Here is a 22,883-nt window from a genome sequence, read left to right on the forward strand (position 1 = left end):
TATTTGATAGCATTTTACCCACAGCAGAACCTCTTCAAAAACTGCAATCAATCCTCTCAAACCCTGCCACTGCTTTATCAACTAAGTTTATAAACTATTCTAAATCCTCTGTTGTCATTTGAACAGACTTCACAGCATGTTCACCAGGAGTAGATTCCATCTCAAGACACCATTCTCTTTGCTCATCCATGAAAAACAACTCCTCAGCCCATCAAGTTTGATCATGAGATGGTAGCAATTCAGGCCCACTTCAGGCTCCACTTCTAATTCTAGTTGCCCTGCTATTTCCACCACATCTGCACTCACTTTCCCCAATGAAGTCTTGAACCCCTCAAAATCATCCATGAAGGTTGGAATCCACTTTTTTAATTGTTTAAATTTTATTATGTTAATAACCATACATTGCATCATTAGTTTTTGATGGTACTGTTCCATGATTCATTGTTTGCATATAACACCCAGTGCTCCATTCAGTACGTGCCTCCTTAATACCCATCACTAGGCTAACCCATCCCCGCACACCCCTCCCCTCTACAACCCTAAGTTTGTTTCTCAGAGCCCATAGTCTCTCATGGTTCATCTCCCCCTCCGATTTCCCCCCCTTCATTTTTCCCTTCCTGCTATATTTATATATTTTTTTAACATATAATGTATTACTTGTTTCAGAGCTACAGGTCTGTGATTCAACAGTCTTACACAATTCACAGTGCTCACCATAGCACATAACATCCCCAATGTCTATCACCCAACCACCCCATCCCTACAACCCCCACCACTCCAGCAACCCTCAGTTTGTTTCCTGAGATTAAGAATTCCTCGTATCAGTGAGATCATGATACATATCTTTCTCTGATTGACCTATTTTGCTCAGCATAATACCCTTTAGTTCCACCCACATTGTTGCAAATGGCAAGATTTCATTCCTTTTGATGGCTGTATAATATTCCATTGTATATACACACATCTTCTTTATCCATTCATCTATTGAAGGACATCTTGGCTCCTTCCATAGTTTGACTATTGTGGACATTGCTGCTATAAACATCGGGGTGCACGTACCCTTTCGGATCCCTACTTTTGTATCTTTGGGGTAAATACCCAGTAGTGCCATTGCTGGATCATATGGTAGCTCTATTTTCAACTTTTTGAGGAACCTCCATACTGTTTTCCAGAGTGGCTGCACCAGCTCCCACCAACAGTGTAGGAGGGTTCCCCTTTCTCCGCATCCCCGCCAACACCTGTGGTTTCCTGACTTGTTAATTTTAGCCATTCTGACTGGTGTGAGGTGGTATCTCACTGAGGTTTTGATTTGGATTTCCCTGATGCCGAGCAATGTTGAGCACTTTTTCATGTGTCTGTTGGCCATTTGGATGTCTTCTTTGCAGAAATGTCTGTTCATGTCTTCTGCCCATTTCTTGATAGGATTCTTTGTTTCTCTGGGTGTTGAGTTTGATGAGTTCTTTATAGATTTTGGATACTAGCCCTTTATCTGATATGTCATTTGCAAATATCTTCTCCTATTCTGTCAGTTGTCTTTTGGTTTTGTTGACTATTTCTTTTGCTGTGCAAAAGCTTTTTATCTTGATGAAGTCCCAATAGTTCATTTTTGCCCTTGCTCCCCTTGCCTTTGGTGATCTTTCTAGGAAGAAGTTCCTTCGGCTGAGGTCGAAGAGGTTGCTGCCTGTGTTCTCCTTTAGGATTTTGATGGACTCCTGTCTCACGTTGAGGTCTTTCAACCATTTGGAGTCTATTTTTGTGTGTGGTGTAAGGAGTTTCATTCTTCTGCATGTGGCTGTCCAATTTTCCCAACACCATTTGTTGAAGAGACTGTCTTTCTTCCACTGGACATTCTTTCCTGCTTTGTCAAAGATGAGTAGACCATAGAGTTGAGGGTCCATTTCTGGGCTCTCTATTCTGTTCCATTGATCTATGTGTCTGTTTTTGTGCCAGTTCCATACTCTCTTGATGATGACCGCTTCGTAATAGAGCTTGAAGTCCGGAATTGTGATGCCACCAGCTTTGCTTTTTTTTTTTTTTCCCAACATTCCTCTGGCTATTCAGGGTCTCTTCTGGTTCCATACAAATTTTAGGATTATTTGTTCCATTACTTTGAAAAAAGTGGATGGTATTTCGATCAGGATTGCATTAAATGTGTAGATCGCTCTACATAGCGTTGACATCTTCACAGTATTTGTTCTTCCAATCCATGAGCATAGAAAGTTGTTCCATTTCTTTGTGTCTTCCTCAATTTCTTTCATGAGTATTTTATAGTTTTCTGAGTACAGATCCTTTGCCTCTTTGGCAAAGGTTAGATTTATTCCTAGGTATCTTGTGGTTTTGGGTGCAATTGTAAATGGGATCGACTCCTTAATTTCTCTTTCTTCTGTCTTGTTGTTGGTATATAGGAATGCCACTGATTTCTGTACATTGATTTTATATCCTGCCACTTTACTGAATTCCTGTATGAGTTCTAGCAGTTATGGAGTGGAGCCTTTTGGGTTTTCCACATAAAGTATCATGTCATCTGCAAAGAGTGAGAGTTTGACTTCTTCTTTGCCGATTTGGATGCCTTCTCTTTCTTTCTGTTGTCTGATTGCTGTGGCTAGCACTTCTAATACTATGTTGAATAGCAGTGATGATAGTGGACATCCCTGCCGTGTTCCTGACCTTAGGGGAAAAGCTCTCAGTTTTTCCCCATTGAGAATGATATTTGCTGTGGGTTTTTCATAGATGGCTTTTATGATATTGAGGTATGTACCCTCTATCCCTATACTCTGAAGAGTTTTGATCAAGAAAGGATGCTGTACTTTGTCAAATGCTTTTTCTGCATCTATTGAGAGGATCATATGGTTCTTGTTCTTTCTTTTATTAATGTATTGTATCAGATTGATTTATTAGCAGATGTTGAACCAAACTTGCAGCCCAGGGATAAATCCCACTTGGTTGTGGTGAATAATCCTTTTAATGTACTGTTGGATCCTACTGGCGAGTATTTTGGTGAGAATATTTGCATCCATGTTCATCAAGGATATTGGTCTGTAATTCTCCTTTTTGATGGGGTCTTTGTCTGGTTTGGGGATCAAGGTAACGGTGGCCTCATAAAATGAGTTTGGAAGTTTTCGTTCCATTTCTATTTTTTGGAGCAGTTTCAGAAGAATAGGTATTAATTCTTCTTGAAATGTTTGGTAGAATTCCCCTGGGAAGCCATCTGGCCCTGGGCTTTTGTTTGTTGGGAGATTTTTGATGACTGCTTCAATTTCCTTAGTGGTTATAGGTCTGTTCAGGTTTTCTATTTCTTCCTGGTTCAGTTTTGGTAGTTGATACATCTCTAGGAATGCATCCATTTCTTCCAGATTATCTAATTTGCTGGCATAGAGTTGCTCATAATACGTTCTAATTGTTTGTATTTCTTTGATGTTGGTTGTGATCTCTCCTCTTTCATTCATGATTTTATTTATTTGGGTCCTTTCTCTTTTCTTTTTGATAAGTGTGGCCAGGGGTTTATCAATCTTGTTGATTCTTTCAAAGAACCAGCTCCTAGTTTCATTGATCTGTTCTACTGTTCTTTCGGTTTCTATTTCATTGATTTCTGCTCTGATCTTTATGATTTCTCTTCTCCTGCTGGGTTTAGGCTTTATTTGCTGTTCTTTCTCCAGCTCCTTTAGGTGTAGGGTTAGGTTGTGTATTTGAGACCTTTCTCGATCTTAAGAAAGGCTTGTATTGCTATATACTTTCCTCTTAGGACTGCCTTTGCTGCATCCCAAAGATTTTGAATAGTTGTGTTTTCATTTTCATTGGTTTCCTTAGATTTTTTTTAATTCTTCTTTAATTTCCAGGTTGACTCATTCATTCTTCAGTAGGATGCTCTTTAGCCTCCATGTTTTTGAGTTCTTTCCGACTTTCCTCTTGTGACTGAGTTCTAGTTTTAAAGCACTGTGGTCTGAAAACAGGCAGGGAATGATCCCAATCTTTTGGTACCGGTTAAGACCTGATTTGTGACCTAGGATGTGATCTATTCTAGAGAATGTTCCATGGGCACTAGAGAAGAATGTGTATTCCATTGCTTTGGGGTGGAAATGTTCTGAATATGTCTGTGAAGTCCATTTGGTCCAGTGTGTCATTTAAAGTCTTTATTTCCTTGTTGATCTTTTGCTTAGATGATCTGTCCATTTCAGTGAGGGGGGTGTTAAAGTCCCCCACTATTATTATATTCTTGTCAATGTGTTTCTTTGCTTTTGTTATTAATTGCCTTATATAACTGGCTGCTCCCATGTTAGGGGCGTAGATATTTACAATTGTTAGATCTTCTTGTTGGATAGACCCTTTAAGTAGGATATAGTGTCCTTCCTCATCTCTTATTACAGTCTTTGGTTTAAAATCTAATTTGTCTGATATAAGGATTGCCGGCCCAGCTTTCTTTTGGTGTCCATTAGCATGGTCAATGGTTTTCCACCCCCTCACTTTCAATCTGGGGGTGTCTTTGGGTCTAAAATGAGTCTCTTGCAGACAGCATATTGATGGGTCTTGTTTTTTTATCTGGCATATCTGATAGCCTGTGTCTTTGAATGGGGCATTTAGTCCATTTACATTCAGGGTAACTATTGAAAGATATGAATTTAGCGCCATTGTATTGCCTGTTAGGTGACTATTAGTGTATACTGTCTGTGTTCCTTTCTGGTTCATGTTACTCTTAGGCTCTCTCTTTGCTTAGAGGACCCCTTTCAGTATTTCTTGTAGGGCTGGTTTCGTGTTTGCAAATTCCTTTAGTTTTTGTTTGTCCTGGTAGTTTTTTATCTCTCCTTCTATTTTCAATGACAGCCTAGCTGGTTATAGTATTCTTGGTTGCATATTTTTCTCATTTAGTGCTCTGAATATATCCTGCCAGTCCTTTCTGGCCTGCCAGGTCTCTGTGGATAGGTCTGTTGCCAATCTAATGTTTCTACTATTGTAGGTTACATATCTCTTCTCCCGAGCTGCTTTCAGGATTTTCTCTTTGTCTCTGAAGACTCGTAAGTTTTACTACTAGATGTCGGGTTGGTGACCTACTTTTATTGATTTTGAGGGGGGTGATCTGTGCCTCCTGGATTTTGATGCCTGTTTCCTTCCCCAAATTAGGGAAGTTCTCTGCTATAATTTGCTCCAATATACCTTCTGCCCTTCTCTTTCTTCTTCTTCTGGAATCCCAATTATTCTAATGTTGTTTCGTCTGATGATATCACTCATCTCTCGAATTCTGCCTTCATGGTCCAGTAGTTGTTTATCTCTCTTTTTCTCAGCTTCTTTATTTTCCATCATTTGGTCTTCCATATCACTAATTCTCTCTTCTGCCTCATTTATCCTAGCAGTTGGAGCCTCCATTTTTTATTGCACCTCCTTAGTAGCCTTTTTGATTTCAGCTTGGTTAGATTAGTTCTTTTATTTCTCCAGCAAAGGTTTCTCTAATATCTTCCATGCTTTTTTCAAGCCCATCTAGTATCTTTAAAATTGTCATTCTGAACTCTAGTTCCGACATCTTACTAATGTCCATATTGATTAGGTCCCTGGCAGTCGGTACTGCCTCATTCTTTTTTTTGAGGTGATTTTTCCCATCTTGTCATTTTGTCCAGAGGAGAATAGATGAATGAAAGAACATAATATTAGCACGGTAACAACGGCCCCCGAAAAATATACACTAAACAAATCAGAAGAGACCTGAATCCAGGGGGGAGGAAAGAAAGAAAAAAGAAAAAGAAAAAGTTAAAAAAAAAAACAAACAAAAGAATATGATCAAATATGATCAGGCTGGTGCATAGATCAGTGCCACACACTAGATTTTGGGCATATTTTGGTCTGTTAGAAGAAAGTGCCTCCCAAAATTTTAAAGAAAGAAAACTTATATATGTACAAAAATAAGGGTAAATATGATGAAGGGATGGAATATGACTGTAAAGATGAAAATTATAAAAGACTTTACAAAAGGAATAGATAAGTTGGTTGAAAAAATAAAGAAGTGGATTTAAGAAAAAAAAGGAAGGGAATGTGATCAGGCAGGAGACTAGAACAAAGCCATACACTAGAGATTTAGGGTATATTTTGGTCTGTTGGAAGAAACTGTATCCCAAAATTTTAAAGAGAGAATAACTTATATATATATATATACCAAAAATAAAGTTAACTACTATGAAGGGATAAAATATGACTCTAGAAATGGAAAATAAAAAAGATTTTTTAAAAAAGGGATAAGATGTTGGCTGAAAAAGGGTAAAAGAAAAATTCAAAAAAAAAAAAGAAAAAGAAAATTTTAAAAATTATCTTTGAAGGACTAAAGGATCATGGGAAAAAGCCATGAATTCTATGTGCAGTATTCCCCTAGTGCTGGAGTTCTGCAGTTCTCATTGATCGGTAAACTTGGTCTTGGCTGGCTATTCCTGCTGATCTTCTGGGGGAGAGGCCTGTTGCACTGGTTCTCAAATGTCTTTGCCGGAGGCAGAATTGCCCCACCCTTGTCGGGGCGGGCTAAGTAATCTGCTCGGGTTTGCTCTCGGGAGCTTTTGTTCCCTACAAGCTTTCCGTACAGCTTTGGAAGACGAGAGTGAAAATGGCGGCCTCCCAATCTCCACCCTGGAGGAGCCAAGAACTCGGGGCCCTACTCCTCAGTGCGCCCCCCAGAGAAAAGCAATCACTCCCGTCTCCCCAGTCTCCGGCCGCACTCCATGCTCACCAGGTCTGTGACCGAGCATTTCTATCTCTGGCTCACGACCCTGTATGGTCTCCAAACGCAGCAGATTCCTGTGGTGCGCTCCCACGCCCCTCCTCCTGGGGCAGGAAGGGGAGTCTCCCCTGATCTGCCGCTTGTTGGGTCCCTGCTTCCAGAAAGTGGTCGCTTTTCTGTTCAGAGAGTTGCCGCTATTCTTTTCTTCGATCTCCTGTTGAGTTCATAGGTGTTTAGCATGGTTTGATCCCTATCTAGCTGAATTCCTGGGACCAGATGAAATTTAGGTCTCCTACTCCTCTGCCATCTTGCTCCTCTGGAATCGACTTCTTCTAAACTCCTGTTAATGTTGCTATTTTGACCTCTTTCCATGAATCATGAATGTTCATGGCATCTGGAATGGTGAATCCCTTCCAGAAGATTTTCAATTTATTTTGCCCAGATCCATAAGAGGAATCACTACCTATGACAACTATAGCCATATGAAATGTATTTCTTAAATAATAAGACTTGAAAGTTAAAATGACTCCTTGATCCATGGCCCACAAAATAAATGTGTTAGCAGGCATGAAAATAACATGAATTTCATTGTACCTGTCTATCAAAGCTCTTGGGTGACCAGGTGCATTATCAATGAGCAGTAACATTTTGAAAGAATCAATTTTTCTGAGCACTAGGTCTCAACAGTGGGCTTAAAACATATATTCAGTAAACCATGCAGTAAACAGATGTGCTGTCATCCAGGTGTTGTTCTAGTTTTAGAGCACAGGCAGAGGAGATTTAGCATTATTCTTAAGAACCCTAGGATTTTTAGTTTGGTTAAGTGAATGAACACTGGCTTCAGCTTCAAGTTACCAACTGCATTAAGCCCTAACAAGACAGTCAGCCTGTCCTTTGAAGCTGTGAAGCCACTCACTGACTTCTCCCAATAGAAAGCTGTTTGTCTACATTGAAAATCTTGTTTAGTGTAGCTGCCTACATTAATGATCTTAGCTAGATCTTTGGGATAACTTGCTGCAGCTTCCACATCAGCACCTGTTGCTTCACCTTCACGTTGATGTTCCAGAGACCGCTTCTTCCCTTAAACTCCATGAGCCAACCAACCTCTGCTAGCGTCAAACTTTTCTTCTGTAACTTCCTCACCTCTCTCAGCCTTCATGGAATCGAAGAGAGTTAGGGCCTGGCTCTGGATTACGTTTTGGCTGAAGGGAATGTTGTGGCTGGTTGGATCTTCTATCCAGACCGCTAAGACTTTCTCTATACCAGTAATAAGGCTGTTTCACCTTCTTACCATTTGTGTGTTCATTGGAGTAGCACTTTCATTTCCTTCAAGAACTTTTCCTTTGAATTTACAACTTAGCTAACTCTTTGGTTCAAAAGACCTAGTGTTTGGCCTATCTCTGCCTTTCTCACTAGGCTTAATCATTTTTAGCTTTTAATTTAAAATGAGGAGGCATTCAACTCTTCCTTTCACTTAAACACTTAGAGGCCATTTCAGAGTTCTTAACAGGCCTAATTTCAATAATTTGTGTCTCAAGGAATTAAGGAGGCCCAAGAAGAGGTAGAGAGATAGGGGAACAATGGCCAGTGGAGCAGTGAGAACACACACATTTATCAGTTAAGTTCATATTGGATGTAGTTTGTGGTACCCAAAAACAATTACAATAGTAATATCAAAGATCACTGATCACAGATCACCAGAAGAAATACAGTTAACTCCTGAAAAACACGTGTTTGAACTTTAGTGCGCATCCACTTATATGCAGATTTTTTCCAGTAAATACAGTATAATACTTTAAATGTATTCTCTTTTCTCTATAACTTTCTTAATAACATTTTCTTTTCTCTGGTTTACCTTATTCTAAGAATACAGTGTATAATGCACATAAGTATGTGCTAATTGACTATGTTCTCAGTAAGACTTCCAGTCAACAGTAGTTAATTTTTTGGAGAGTCAGAAGTTATGCAAGGATTTTTGACTGCATGGAGGGGTCAAGTGCCCCAAACCCCATTTTCTTCAAGGGTCAACTATATAATACTAATGAAAAAGTTTGAAATATTGAGAGAATTACAGAGTTACAAAGTAAGGAAATCCTATTGGAAAAATGGCAATGAAATACCTACTCAGTGCAGGACTGACATAAACCTTCAATTTGTAATAAATACAGTGTCTATGAAGTCCAATAAAGGGAAGTGCAATAAATCAAAGTATGCCTGTTTGCATGTACGTACATACTTAACCTCTACACCACACTGCTATTTTTCAAAGCATCTAATATTCAGTATATTAATTTTATCTTAATACTATTTAAAAATCCTCTTTTCTTACTTTTAAAAAAAGGTACATTTACATTTCTTATGTCATCTATAAATATTTCTAACTTTGAATATAAAAAATGATTACAAAATAAAGAAATCTCAGAATTATTTTCCAGAAAGACAAGTTCTTATGGAAAACAAAATTAGAAGCTGAATTACAAGCTCTACTTACACATATCCTTTAACTACTTGGTAAGTTCTGTGACTACATATACTTATCATAAGTAATATAAAAAGTCATTATCTCACTTAACTATACCACAAATACCTAAAAATAAAACCCAAAATTGTATTCATATTTGTAATACAAACTTAGAATCTGTAAAGGAAAAATCATTTTTTGAAGCCAGAAATAATACATTTTGTTCAATTTTATATTCAATATTAGAATGCCATTCTATAATTTGACTTATATTCAACAACCAATAGCAGAGTTTAAGTGTTACAACCTTAAAACCTCAATTTTTTAAGGAGATAAGTGATTATGCCTTTTCATCTTAATTCTCTGGAATATATTATGCTGAGATTAATAATTTCTGCTGCATAGCAGTATAGAATCAGCCCATTTCAGTGACTAATGGGGCTCTCTATATAACTGGTGCTCAGTAAATATTCCCATAAAACTTGCCTTCTCTTTTCCAAATGTTATTTACAGTTTTCTTTCCTAACCTATCCACAGTGCTTGCTTCAACCCTCACTCTGTGGTAAATAAAATTCCTTATACCCTTAATCTGTTCACAAAATATTCTCACTTCCTTGCCTTAAGTGTAGCTTTCTCCATAAGTGTACTATTTCATCCTAACCAAGGATGAAAATGCTCATTTCCTCTACCGCACATATATCTGAGGACCAGAAGGTATAATACGTCTCTTGTTTACCAATGCTACCATTTATTCTTTCACTTTTGTTTAAAAATCCTTGCTCCTGAAAAAGCTCAGCTCATGAAAGTTGACTAGATCATGGATTAACTCAGAGAAGGAAAACAGGAATCTTTTCTAAGTAAGTGCCCCAACTGTGATCAATCGTTAGTGGCTGCTAATGGGTGGAAGAGCATTTTAAGGACTCTAAGGACCTAGTTAAGCTCAGATGAACACACACACACACACGCACACACACTGCATTATGGAAAAAGATGAGTATGTCAACAGTAGCAAAATCTATGGAAGTGGAAGACATCATCCAACATAATGAACTAAGACCAAAGACCAAAACTTTTCAATTGTACCAACTAGAATTTTATAATTACTTATATTTAAGAACTCAGGTTCGCTCACCTAAAACTAGTAACACTGAGTTTCAACAACAAATTCACTTGAGAAACAATATGAAGAACTCTAATTTTTGTGAAATGAAAACAAATGCTAGAAAATGTATACGAGCTCTACCTTTAAAAGTAGTATCTCTATAGGGCTTTCTAATTTCTAACACTGCTTGCACAAACATCTCATAGTTTTATGGTATTTAACACAATGTAAATATGATTAAAGCTAACACAAAATCTAATACAGAATTCGTGAAGTTCTGTTGATTTCTAAGTGTTATTATCCCTTCAACAAAGTTAACATAATCCACATGAAAAGATAAACTATCAAACACAAAAGTTCTTTTTAATCTCTAAAAGTACTCAGACTGTACTTCAAAATACCTGCTTGATATAAATCCCACTCCGGGAGAACAGATCCACCAACTCTGGATGATGTTTGCTATTCTGGCTTCCATGACCCAGGGTGAAATTCGTATTATCTCCCCAAGTGTAGACATCTGTAGGATCTAAAATGTAAATTAATTTTTATACTTTTATATTTTAAAACAAATATCAGTTGAATTCAATTATATATATACTAATCAGTTTACCTCAAACACAGACTCTTTACAGGAACTAATTTAACCAGCATATTTAGAAAGATGATATCAACATTATCTTTTACATTATGAAACTATTAACATATTATCTAATTCTAGGAACAGAAACCAGAAAATCCAAATCAGCACAGGGCTATCTCAATGTTAGGAATCTAACACTTGTTTCTTGTTTCGTTAGCAGCTAGTTTAACTGCCAAATGAGTAAAATACCACCTGCCATATCCACTTAGTTTCCATGAAAACAATAATTATAGTTATTTAAATACAGAATGTTACTAAGAGATACATAATATATGTAGTAATATTATTTATATATTATATACATACATATAAGGGTTCTAGATGAAACAAATGTGATATTAGTTACTGTTCCTACAGAAACATTAACTTCAACAGTTTGCTCCTGATAGACGCAAAAATCACACTCGTGATCAGGGTAATAACTATTTTAAAGTGGGATAAAACTTAATCACAGCTAAGTTATGATCTAAGTCTTCATTTTTATTTTGGAAGGCATATAAATTCCCTGAATGGAATTATAACTATAACTTGCAATACAGTATCCAAAGTAGAAATAAAAATGAAAAATGTGTCCTTACTTAGCTTGCTCACTACTTAAATGCAAATTATAGAGTGGCCCCATTTAAAACTCTTCTCCTTTTCCACCAATTTCCATTTTCCAAGTTCAAAGGCAAACAAATTAGAGAAATAAGTAAGATCAGAAGGATGTGAGGGTAGAAGAATCACTTCCTTTCCCCCTCTACCTCAAGTATTGATGTTAATTTCTGGACACACATTAATTACTTTATAGTAGTTACAGTTCTGTCTTCCCACTTAGGGTGTGTTTTTACTCTTACATAGTATAGATTGAAAATGAAAATGCAAAATAAACCAGTGTTCTGAATAAAAACCCAAAATTATCAGGTAACACACACCAAGGTAAAAGTTCTTTGCAGATATCCACACACAAATCAATTTTCTCAGGTATTTTAATAAGAACAAAGTTTCATTAAAATTTTCTAAGCTGTACTTTAATGGAATATATTTATGGAATTTTCTTACCAGTAGTTTTGAATACTACATGAGTTGGTCTATCCTTCATTACAAGATCCAAAGCTGACAAGCCTTCTTTGTCTTGAATATACAGACTAACACCATGCTAAAAAAAAAAAAAAAAAAAAAATACGAAAAAAGTCTTTAAGTTACCTCCTATGCCCACCACATTTTTTTCCACACACACAAGAGAATTAAGAAAAATCAAATATCTAATTCTTAAAATAAGAACCAGAAAACCTGAGGAAATAAAGTAAGTAACATTTAAAATCAAAATGAACTAGATGTGAAAATTTTCTATGGTAAGGCAAGTCTGGCTGCCTAGAAGGACCTAGCTCTGGGTCTGTCTGTGCCTGTGCATGCACTACACTTTACATATTTAAAAAGCCATGCTCCATGTCTAGTTCAGTTAAGGGCTATAAGAACTTCAAGGTAATGGCACAGCAGTACTTATATTAGAATTTAGTATTTATAAATATAATGTGATCACGTAGGGCCCATCTCTTCTTGCCTTGAACTTTGTTATATCCAGTATTTACATTAAAGACAATTATAGTTCTTTATTTCTATTTGTGTGATATAAGTTTTCATCTTTGTACTTAAATTTTTTATAGCACTGTTTAGTTATGGCTTCTTATAAATCATATATAAATAATAGTATCCTTAAAAAACCTGAGAATGTGTGTGTATGTGTTTTAGGGATGAATTTAAAGTAATCTATCTTCACAGTTCAAAATCAAACATGAAACAGAATATTTTCTGTCCCACTTATTTAAGGCAGTTAGACACCCTATCCCTATCACCATACTTTTCTATCTTTTAAAATATAATGGAAGGGGGGCAGGAGGGACAGAGAGCAATGTTCAATTCATATTGTTATTACTTAACTACAGTTTTTAAATATAAAACGTTCTCCTTTTCAAGAATAACTTTTGGTACCTCACACCAGTCAGAATGGCTAAAATTAACAAGTCAGGAAACAACAGATGTTGGCAGGATGCGGAGAAAGGGGAACCCTCCTACACTGTTGGTGAGAATGCAAGCTGGTGCAGCCACTCTGGAAAACAGTATGGCGGTTCCTCAAAAAGTTGAAAATAGAACTACCCTACGACCCAGCAATTGCACTACTGGGTATTTACCCCAAAGATACAAATGTAGTGATCCAAAGGGGTACATGCACCCCAACGTTTATAGCAGAAGTGTCCACTATAGCCAAAGTATGGAAAGAGCCAAGATGTCCATCAACAGATGAATGGATAAAGAAGATGTGGTATAATATATACGATGGAATATTATGCAGCCATCAAAAAAAGTGAAATCTTGCCATTTGCAACGGGTGGATGGAACTAGAGGGTATTATGCTAAGTGAAATAAGTCAATCAGAGAAAGAAATGTATCATATGATCTCACTAATATGAGGAATTCTTAATCTCAGGAGACAAACTGAGGGTTGCCGGAATGGTGGGGGGGTGGGAGGGATGGGGTGGCTGAGTGACAGTGAGGAGGGTATGTGCTATGATGAGCACTATGAATTGTGTAAGACTGATGAATCACAGACTTGTACCTCTGAAACAAATAATACATTATATGCTTTAAAAAAAAAAAAATGAAGATAGTAGGAAGGGAAAAATGAAGGAGGGAAATCGGATGGGGAGACGAACCATGAGAGACTATGGACTCTAAGAAACAAACTGAGGGTTCTAGAGGGGAGGGGGGTGGGGGAATGGGTTAGCCTGGTGATGGTATTAAAGAGGGCATGTTCTGCATGGAGCACTGGGTGTTATATGCAAACAATGAATCATGGAACACTACATCAAAAACTAATGATGTAATGTATGGTGATTAACATAACATAATAAAATTAAATTAAAAAAAAGAATAACTTCTTGTATTTGCTGATAGTTTAATATGACATTCAATAATTAGACTTACCTCTATTTTAATCTGTGCAAGTCATCACTGCCTGTCTGTACACAGTTCACTTGGGTAGTTACAGGCAGAGAACTATGAAGTTATTAAACTGTGTGACATGTTGGAATCTTCTGTTTTAGGTTACTTAGGAAAGAAGAATCTCCTCTTACCTTGTAACAATGGATTCCTAACAAACTAAAACCAATTCTAAGTTCATTATGTTCCAGATGGTTATAATACTTGATTTCACAAGAATTGTCAATGAGCAAAAAATACTCAAACGAGCTAACCAGTAAAAAAAAAAAAAAAAAAAAAAAAAGTGATCTAAGATTTTGATAAATTTAAAATCATATGTTACCTAATACTTTAAAAAAATTAGATATAATAAATCCATGTGAGAAGCCAGGAGTTTAACCTTTTAAGAGAAATGAAGGCAGATTCCAGGACAAAGTGCTCCAAGCTATGAAGGTGACAAATGGGATCCCAGAAACCGAGATCCCTAGAGAGTTTATTTTGCCAGTTTTATAAATTTTTTATAATTTTTTTATTTTTTATAAATTATAAATTTTCCTAAACTTTACCAACTGGACCCTATTAAGTAAGACCACATACATTTGCATCATCCTAAGTAGCCCCAACTGCGTAAGACTACATTTGTTTGGCCATTAGAGCTCCCTAGATATATGGTAGACTCTGACATTTTCTAATATACTCATCTTAAAGTCTAAGGTTGCAGGACCAGTGTGTAGTCTATCCTATTTATTTAAAGATCAACTCTTTACATATCCCCAAAATAGTAAAGTCATTACCTTGTTAAATAGCATCTAAGTATTACCAGGCTTATAAACCTGAGCATTTCATGAAAATGCTCCACAACAAGGAGCAGATGCACTTTAGACACAGCTATTCCACTACAAACCACTAATAACACTACTGGATAGGTCTGTCTGCAAATACAGAGAACTGTTTTTGTTTGCTTTGACTATCTTCCTCCAAAGCAAAGCGTAAGATAAAGACTGGCATGCAGGTAATTTCCTTGGGAAGAGATCCTAGAAAGTGAGGACCAGAAGAGTAAATAAAAGGAGGAAAAACCAATACAAGGATGTGTTATCAAGTAGGCCATTGCTAAGGCTTGTGCACGATCCTGCCAGGAAATTCTGGGAACCTTATACAATATATCACAGAGTAATTCTCCAGTTGAGGAATAAAAAGGGTAAAGGTTTACCCCCAGTTCCCATTCTTCATTAGCAAAGAGTTGCTCTAAAAGGGATTTAACTCTCCTGTACTTTTGGCTGGTCATGCATGAATGCCAAGCTTTGGGACATAAAAGAGGCAAGCAGTAGATGCTAGAAACAAGCTGCAGATTTATACCTATACAAAGCTGCTAGAAGCCTGTACACAACTGGCTAGAATAAGAGATGAGGCCAAAATTATATGAAGTGGTTCAAGAGAAGTATCTGATACACTAATTTTTCCAAACTGGTTATGAGCTAAATTGAATGAGTTTAATATGGCTCTCTCACTATTGCTGCCCGTATACTGCCAAAAAAGTCAGAATCAAAAGACTATCTTGATTCTCAGAGTCCACAGTCTCTTGTGGTTCATCAAACTGAGGGTTCTAGAGGGGTGGGCGGTGGGGGGATGGGTTAGCCTGGTGATGGGTATTAAAGAGGGCACGTACTGAATGGAGCACTGGGTGTTATACGCAAACAATGAATCATGAACACTACATCAAAAACTAATGATGTAATGTATGGTGATTAACATCATAAAAAAATTTTTTAAAAAAGACTATCTTGAGACAATAATTTCTAGTGGGGTAAGACGGGATGTATTCTACTCTCCTTCTTTCAAGCCTATTCTTCAAAGCTTTGATAATACTGTTGGATACACTGGCTAGATGCCCTCATAACTAGAGAAAACAAAAAAATAAGCATTCTCTTATATTCAAATGACATGGTTTTAACATTATAAACTAGGAATAGTTTTAATAAACTGGTCCGGCTATCTAATTATCCTGGGGCAGGGAGGTGGGAGATACTTCAGATCAGTTCTACTTAGTTTATAACTCTTCTATTTTAGTTTGAGGAGATTTATCTTATTCATGATTTGACAATTAATTGTATTACTCTTATTCATGACTCGTTCTATTCTGTGAGGTATCTGATATCCCTCTAATAAAATAGCTTTTGCTTGGGGAACCTTAGTTAGCTTCTGTTTCTATGAAATAAGAAGTCTAATACACCAACATTTATTGTCCTATTTGTTTATTTAATTATTTGGTTTCAGTCTATCTCCTTCTACTAAAATAAAAACTCAAACAAAAAAAGAGGATTCTGTCTGTCGTGTCCATTACATATCCCTAGGACCTAGATTAGTGCTTGGCACACATCAGGCACTCAAAAAAAAAAAAAATTGTTCCAAATACTTTACAAATAGGTTAGCATTTAATCCATGCAATCTTATGATTAAGTTAGTTCTATTTATAAATGAAGAAAATTAAAGCAAGTTTTTCCAGAATAGTAAGTAAACCACCAGTATGAAAAAACAACGGCATAGCAATAACAAACAGCAGGACACTACAAGCATAAACAGTCTTTGCCAGCCACTCATCTTGTCATGGAACCAAGGAGCCAAAGAAGATATGCATAAGATAGGCTGTCTCTCCTCCAGCTTTTGGTAGACAAGTAGTTTCTGCTGAGGTTTTGTGTTTTTGTTTTTTTGTTTTTTGTTTTTTTTTATCTTTGGCAATCAGGAACTGACAGTGCGGGTGTATATTTATTGTACAATTTGTTTTGGCAATTAAAAAGTCTTATAGCTATAAAGTTGTTATCAAATGCAATTTATTTAAAATGTGTATTTGTGGGGCGCCTGGGTGGCTCAGTCATTAAGCGTCTGCCTTCAGCTCGGGTCATGATGCCAGGGTCCTGGGATCAAGCCCCACATCAGGCTCCCCGCTCTGTGGGAAGCCTGCTTCCCCCTCTCCCAGTCCCCGTGCTTGTGTTCCCTCTCTCGCTGTCTCTCTCTATCAAATAAATAAATAAAATCTTTAAAAAATAAAAATAAAATGTATATTTGTGTATGGTCTCTCTCTGCCAACCATAATACCTTAAGGGCTATAGTTGTCATAATACCTTATATGCTACAGTTGTCCAGAAGTGGAACTGACATGCACACTCCAATCACTGCAGCTCTTCCAATTAAATGATGTTGAAAGGTCAAAAGAAAAAAGGATATACCATGTTGAGACATGAATACTAAATGGATAGGAAAAGGTTTTTGTGGGAAAATTTTATCAGTGCAATGCATCCACTGTTAGATATCTATCATTGATCAATAGGGCTCCGATGATAATAAAAGACAGTCAAGTCAAGCGCAAGGTGGCTGAAGGCACAAATTTCCTGGCTTCTCTTATCCAAGGAGGAAAGAATGAGGATTTCTAAAGAGAAATGAAACCCCAAAGGGAGGGAAGGTCCAAAATTCAGATCAGATCCTATTTCAAACTGAAGCCCCAAATCCTGACACCTGAATGTCAACTCCTATGACAACAGAAAATCCAAGGATGCTCTCCAGCTTTATAGGACTGGAGTCATCCAAATTTCTAGCAGAAACTGGAAAAAAGCTGAGGTTTTAGATGTGGGAAAGGGTAAGAGTAGAGCTGATAAGATGCTTTAACTCTTACCAACCTAACTTTCTGTATAAAATAGATTACAGTAAAGAATTAAACCATCTAAATCAAATGTTTTAGATGTAAGAGGAATTAACAGTACTATTAGTAAACTTTTTTAAACTCAAAAATAGATGAAGACACTGAAGATAAGCTCCCTAATGTGACCATAAGTTCCTTGAGGACAGGAAGTGTTTTGTTCTTTTCTGTGTCCTCTACAAACATGATAAAATGCCTGTACAAAAAAAAAAAAAAAAAATTCAATTTAAAACTCATGACTTCTGATTCTGAGTTTTTAATGTGCATTCATTAGTGAAATGACATTGGGGTATATCTCAAAACATTTCATTATTTGACTATACAGTACAACAAACCTAGATTGAATCTACTTGATGGGAAATTTCAAATAAATTAAACTGATTCTAATTACTATTTTTACAACTATAAACACTTTATCCTAGCCAAACAAGAAATAAGCATACTATCCAAAACAGTCCTTAAATGTTGTATTTCAATAACTAGTGCCCTTTTAAAGTAGCTAATAAAAGTTAAAGAAAAGTAAACCATTTTTCTTAAGAATACTAAAAGGTTATACGGATTAAATGATAAAATGTGTGGGATTTACTTCAAAATAGTGTGAGATAAACAAAGGCAGTGAGGATATATATAACACATAATTAGCCAACAGTCCATTATGTATTGTAAACTTTGGTATATGTTTAAAATTCTACATCATAACAAGTCTAAATTAAAATATATATGGATTTGAATTCTAAAGACGAGTCAGTTACAATAGTAAAAGATATCAAACAACTGATTAAGAACAAACTCAAATCTTTGGAAAATAAATGGGGTGTCTGAAAAAGACTAAGAAAAGCATATGCCAGAACAAATAGTTTTAAATAAACAAATGACACTTACCTTCAATAGAGACCAAACACAATCAATATGTCCATAAAAAATGCTTCTGTGCAAAGCTGTCCATCCTGATTCCTTGTCTTTCACCAGTAGATCCACTCCTTTCTCAATAAGCCAATCTAACACTCCTTTCTTTCCACAGGAGGAAACAAGGTGGAGGGCATTTCTGCCAAAAGGATCTTTGATAGTTGCAGCATTGTAACAATAACTGGAGAGAAAGGCCTTAATCTGGTTTTCATTCCCCTTTGTTACCACAGAAAGGACATCCAAAGCATGCTTCAGGGATCGACACTTTGATGTGCAGTCAGGGATGGAAGAATTCATCCTAATTGTTTTTATACTGCTTAGTTTAGTTCTTCAGAGTAGTCAGTTAAGATTAATTTTTAAAAATAAAAAAGCCAGGACAAAAGGTGCTATTCATAAAGATTTATAGAGAATAAATGACCTGTTTAGGATTATAATTTAAATCCTCAATGGCAAGAGTATAAAACTATATATCTTTGTACAATTTATTTTGGCACATAAATCAAAAAATTATAAATAGTTCTATAAAGTTTATATCAAATGCAAGTTCTCTATTAAAAAAAAAAACAAAAAACTTTCCACAGTTTATAAATTATTCCTGGAGTCAAGCACCAAGGGGGAGTGAGGAGGGGAACTCCCCCTCCACACTGTCTGATCCTTTTAAATATCCATAATTGCAAGGGTGACCTATAAAAAAAAGGGAAAGAAAGAGAAAGTAAAAAATACAAAATCTACCTCTTGTTCTCCTCAAGTGCTTTACAACTACCTCTATATTTAAGTGCCCCTAAAAATAAATAAAGTTCTCCTAATTCCTATTTCAAAAAGATAAATAAAAGTATGTCAACTTTTCACCTTCACATCCACAGTATCCTAGAACTATACTAATCATCTTCACCTCCTTTTTTCCATTCTGCTTAAAGTTAACCTCTGTATCTGTACTCTGGAGTCCACCTCTTTCTTTCCAAAAGCTTCATTCCTTCTCTCTTGTATTTTTACACTCTACTAGCTATGTCCCCACAAGATATAAGCACACTTAAGTCTACCATCTTTATAGCAATCCCATCTCAAACCTTTACCCCCTAAAATCATTTCATCACCACCACCACAAAAACCAACCCTCTCATCATTCAGTTTTTACTAAGAGCCAGGCACTGTGATAATGTTCTCTGTGCCTGGAAAGTCCTTCACCATAGGACCATAGGAGGAGATGATAATTAAATACCAAGTATCAAAACAACTAGGTATCAACCTGAAAAAAAAAAAAATAGTACTTTACTTACTTTATACCTTACACCAATATAAATTCCAGATGGGTCAATGACAAACATAAAAATAATACCATAAAAGCACTAGAAGAGAGCATGGGAGACTCTTTTTTATAATTTCAAAGTACAAAAGGCCTCTCTAAGTATGATCTGAAATTCAAGAGTTGTAAAATATTAATAAATTTAATCAGTTTAAAATCTACATTAAAAAAATTTTAAGACAAAAAAGGAGAAAAAGCTTCCTTAACATATAGTCTCTACAAATAAGAGACCAACAGAATAAAACTCAAAGAATTTGGTATTTCTCAAAAAAAAAGGAAATTTAAACAGATTTTTAAAAAGAGACACACCTCACTCAAAAGAAATGTAAATTAAAATTATAATGAGATACCATGCAACAACATGAATGGAGGTAGAGAATATAATGCTGAAGCCAGTCACAGAAAGACGAATACCGTATGATTTCACTCATGTGTGGAATTTAAGAAAAAAACAAATGAGCAAAGGGAAAAAAGAGAGAGACAAATCAAGAAACAGACTCCTAATTATAGAGAACAAACAGAGGGGAGGTGGCAGAGGGGATGGGTTAAATAAGTGATGGGGATTAAGGAGTGCACTTGTCTGTGATGAGCAAAGGGTGATTCGTGGAATTGTTGAATCACTACATTGTACACGTGAAACTTAAATAAAACTGTATGTTAACTAACTGGAATTAAAATAAAAACTTTAAAAAAACTATAATGAGATACCATTTTTTTATCTATCAAAATAGCAGAGATCAAAAAGGTTGACGTTACTATGTATTGACAAGATTGTAAGAAAATACATACTCTACTCCATTGCTGGTGCATATAAACTCATACAATCTCTTTGGAGAGCAATTTAGTATAGTTGTGAAAATGTAAAATACACCTTTTTTTTCTGACCCAAGCAATTTTACTTCTAGGGATTTATCTTGGAAAACCATATCCAGTGTGAAATGGCATAAGTACAAGAATATCCAATGAGTCATTGTTTTAAATAGTAAAGCGTGGAAAAAAACTAAATAGTTAGAAGTAATTATGTCCATGCAACAGAATATTATTCATGTATCAAAAAGAATGAAGCAGCTATATATTTTTCTGATATGAAATAATCTGCAAGATACATTGTACAATGTCCTTTAAAATGAGATGTATATATAATACCATTTATGGAAAAATTGTATATGTATTTACACATTTGTGCTTGAATATGCATGAAAGATATCTAAAAGAATACATAAGAAAATGGTTAAGAGTGGTTCCTCTGGAGAAGAGCACCAATAAGTGGAGACAGAAATGGAAGGCATACTTACTTATATTTTACTACAAACCACTTTTGAATGCTTCACCATGAGCATGAATACCTATTCAAAAATAAATATCTAAAAAATATAAATAAATGCTAATATATTGATTAGAGAGTCTGTCGGAAAATATAGAAAACTCAGCCACCATATAAGAGCCTCTAACTTCCTTTTTTCCAATATGCTACCCTGTCTGCTTTGCCCTGTTCAGATCTGGAGAAATGAAATACAATTTGTCAACTATTTGATAAACTACTATTCTTCAGGTTTTTTACTTCCTGTTAGAGAACTAACCACCTATATATTAGAAATTTTATATCTAGAGTGGTCTAGATGGACTATTTCTCCATCATCTTTTTATTTATCATCTCCTAATTATTTTTCTTTCAATATTTTTGTACTCTGGATTTTATTCTATTTTATTTTAGTCCTCTGGATTTTAAATAACTAGTCAATCCATTTCATAATGGTTAGATTTTAAAGCTTTTATAATAGAAATTCTATGTAAATTCTCTTCTCCAAGGTATTGATCATAAATACTTTATAGAACAAACAATCCTAAAACCACAAAAGACCCCAAATAGCCAAAGCAATCTTGAGAAAGTAGAACAAAGGTGGAAGCATCACACCCCCTGATTTCAAACTACATTACAAAACTGTAGTAAATAAAACAGTATGATACTGGCATACAAAGAAACACCTAGATCAATGGAACAGAATAGAGAGCCCAGAAATAAACCCATGCATATATGATTTATAACAAAGGAACCAAGAATATACAATGGCAAGGGGACAATCTCTTCAAAAAATGGTGTTGGGAAAATTGGACAGCCACATGCAAAAGCATGAAACTGGACCCTTATCTTAAACCATACCCCAAAATTAACTCAAATGGTTTAAAGACTTAAATATAAGACCTGAAACCATAAAACTCCTAGAAGAAAACACAGGCAGTAAGCTCCCTGATATAGGTCTTGGAGATGATTTTTTTAATCTGACAACAACATCAAAAGCAACAAAAGCAAAAATAGACAAGTAGTACCACATCAAATTAAAAAGCTTCTGGACAGCAAAGGAAACCATCAACAAAATGAAAAAGCAACCTACAGAATGGGAGAAAAATTTTTGCAAATCATACATCTAATAAAGGGCTAACCTATATAAAACATCCAAAGAATTCATACAATTCAAGAGCAAAAAAATAAACCATCTGATTAAAAAAAATGGGCCAAAGATCTACATAGATTTTCCAAAGAAGACATACAGATGCCCAACAGGTACATAAAAAATGTTCAACATCACTAATCATCAGGGAAATGCAAATCAAAACCACAATGATATATCGCCTTTCTCCTTTAGAATGGCTATTATCAAAAAAATAAGAAATAATTACTGTTGGCAAGGATGTGGAGAAAAAGGAACCCCTGTACATTACTGGTGGGAATGTAAATTGATATAACCACTATGGAAAGTAGTATGGAGGTTCCCCAAAAAATTAAAAATAGAACTACCATATGATCCAGCAAGTCCACTTCCAGGTATTTATCCAAATAAAACAAAACACTAACTCGAAAAGATATATGCACCCCCATATTCACAGCAGCATTATTTATAACAGCCAAGTTATGGAAACAACCTAAGTGTCCATCAATGGACACACGGATAAAAAAGTTATATATACATATATTATACACACATACACACACACACACACACACACACAATGGAATATTATTCAGCCATTAAAAAGGATGAACTCTTGCCATTTGCAACAACATAGATGAACCTCAAGGACATTATGCCAAGTGAAGTAAGTCAGAGGAAAGCCAACAGCATATGACTCTC

General features: G+C 35.8%; 1 protein-coding gene across 6 annotated transcripts in view; it reads right to left on the minus strand.

Annotated features, from left to right (window-relative positions):
• IBTK (inhibitor of Bruton tyrosine kinase) overlaps positions 1-22,883 on the minus strand; it is a 128,871-nt gene that overhangs the window by 100,053 nt on the left and 5,935 nt on the right. For 5 of the 6 annotated variants that reach the window (XM_034990792.1, XM_034990791.1, XM_034990788.1 and 2 more), the window contains 3 exons: positions 18,426-19,133; positions 11,936-12,032; positions 10,656-10,780 (listed from right to left, as the gene is read on the minus strand). In XM_034990792.1, the coding sequence (XP_034846683.1) occupies positions 10,656-10,780; positions 11,936-12,032; positions 18,426-18,746 (543 nt within the window). In that variant the 5' untranslated portion in view covers positions 18,747-19,133. Of the gene's footprint in view, positions 1-10,655; positions 10,781-11,935; positions 12,033-16,971; positions 17,740-18,425; positions 19,134-22,883 lie in introns of those variants that run through there. The other variant, XM_034990793.1, reaches the window with a different exon arrangement.

The sequence above is a fragment of the Mirounga leonina genome, unplaced genomic scaffold (genome assembly GCF_011800145.1).
Source record: "Mirounga leonina isolate KUSES-001 unplaced genomic scaffold, KU_Mleo_1.0 Mir_53, whole genome shotgun sequence".
Classification (NCBI taxonomy): domain Eukaryota; kingdom Metazoa; phylum Chordata; class Mammalia; order Carnivora; family Phocidae; genus Mirounga; species Mirounga leonina.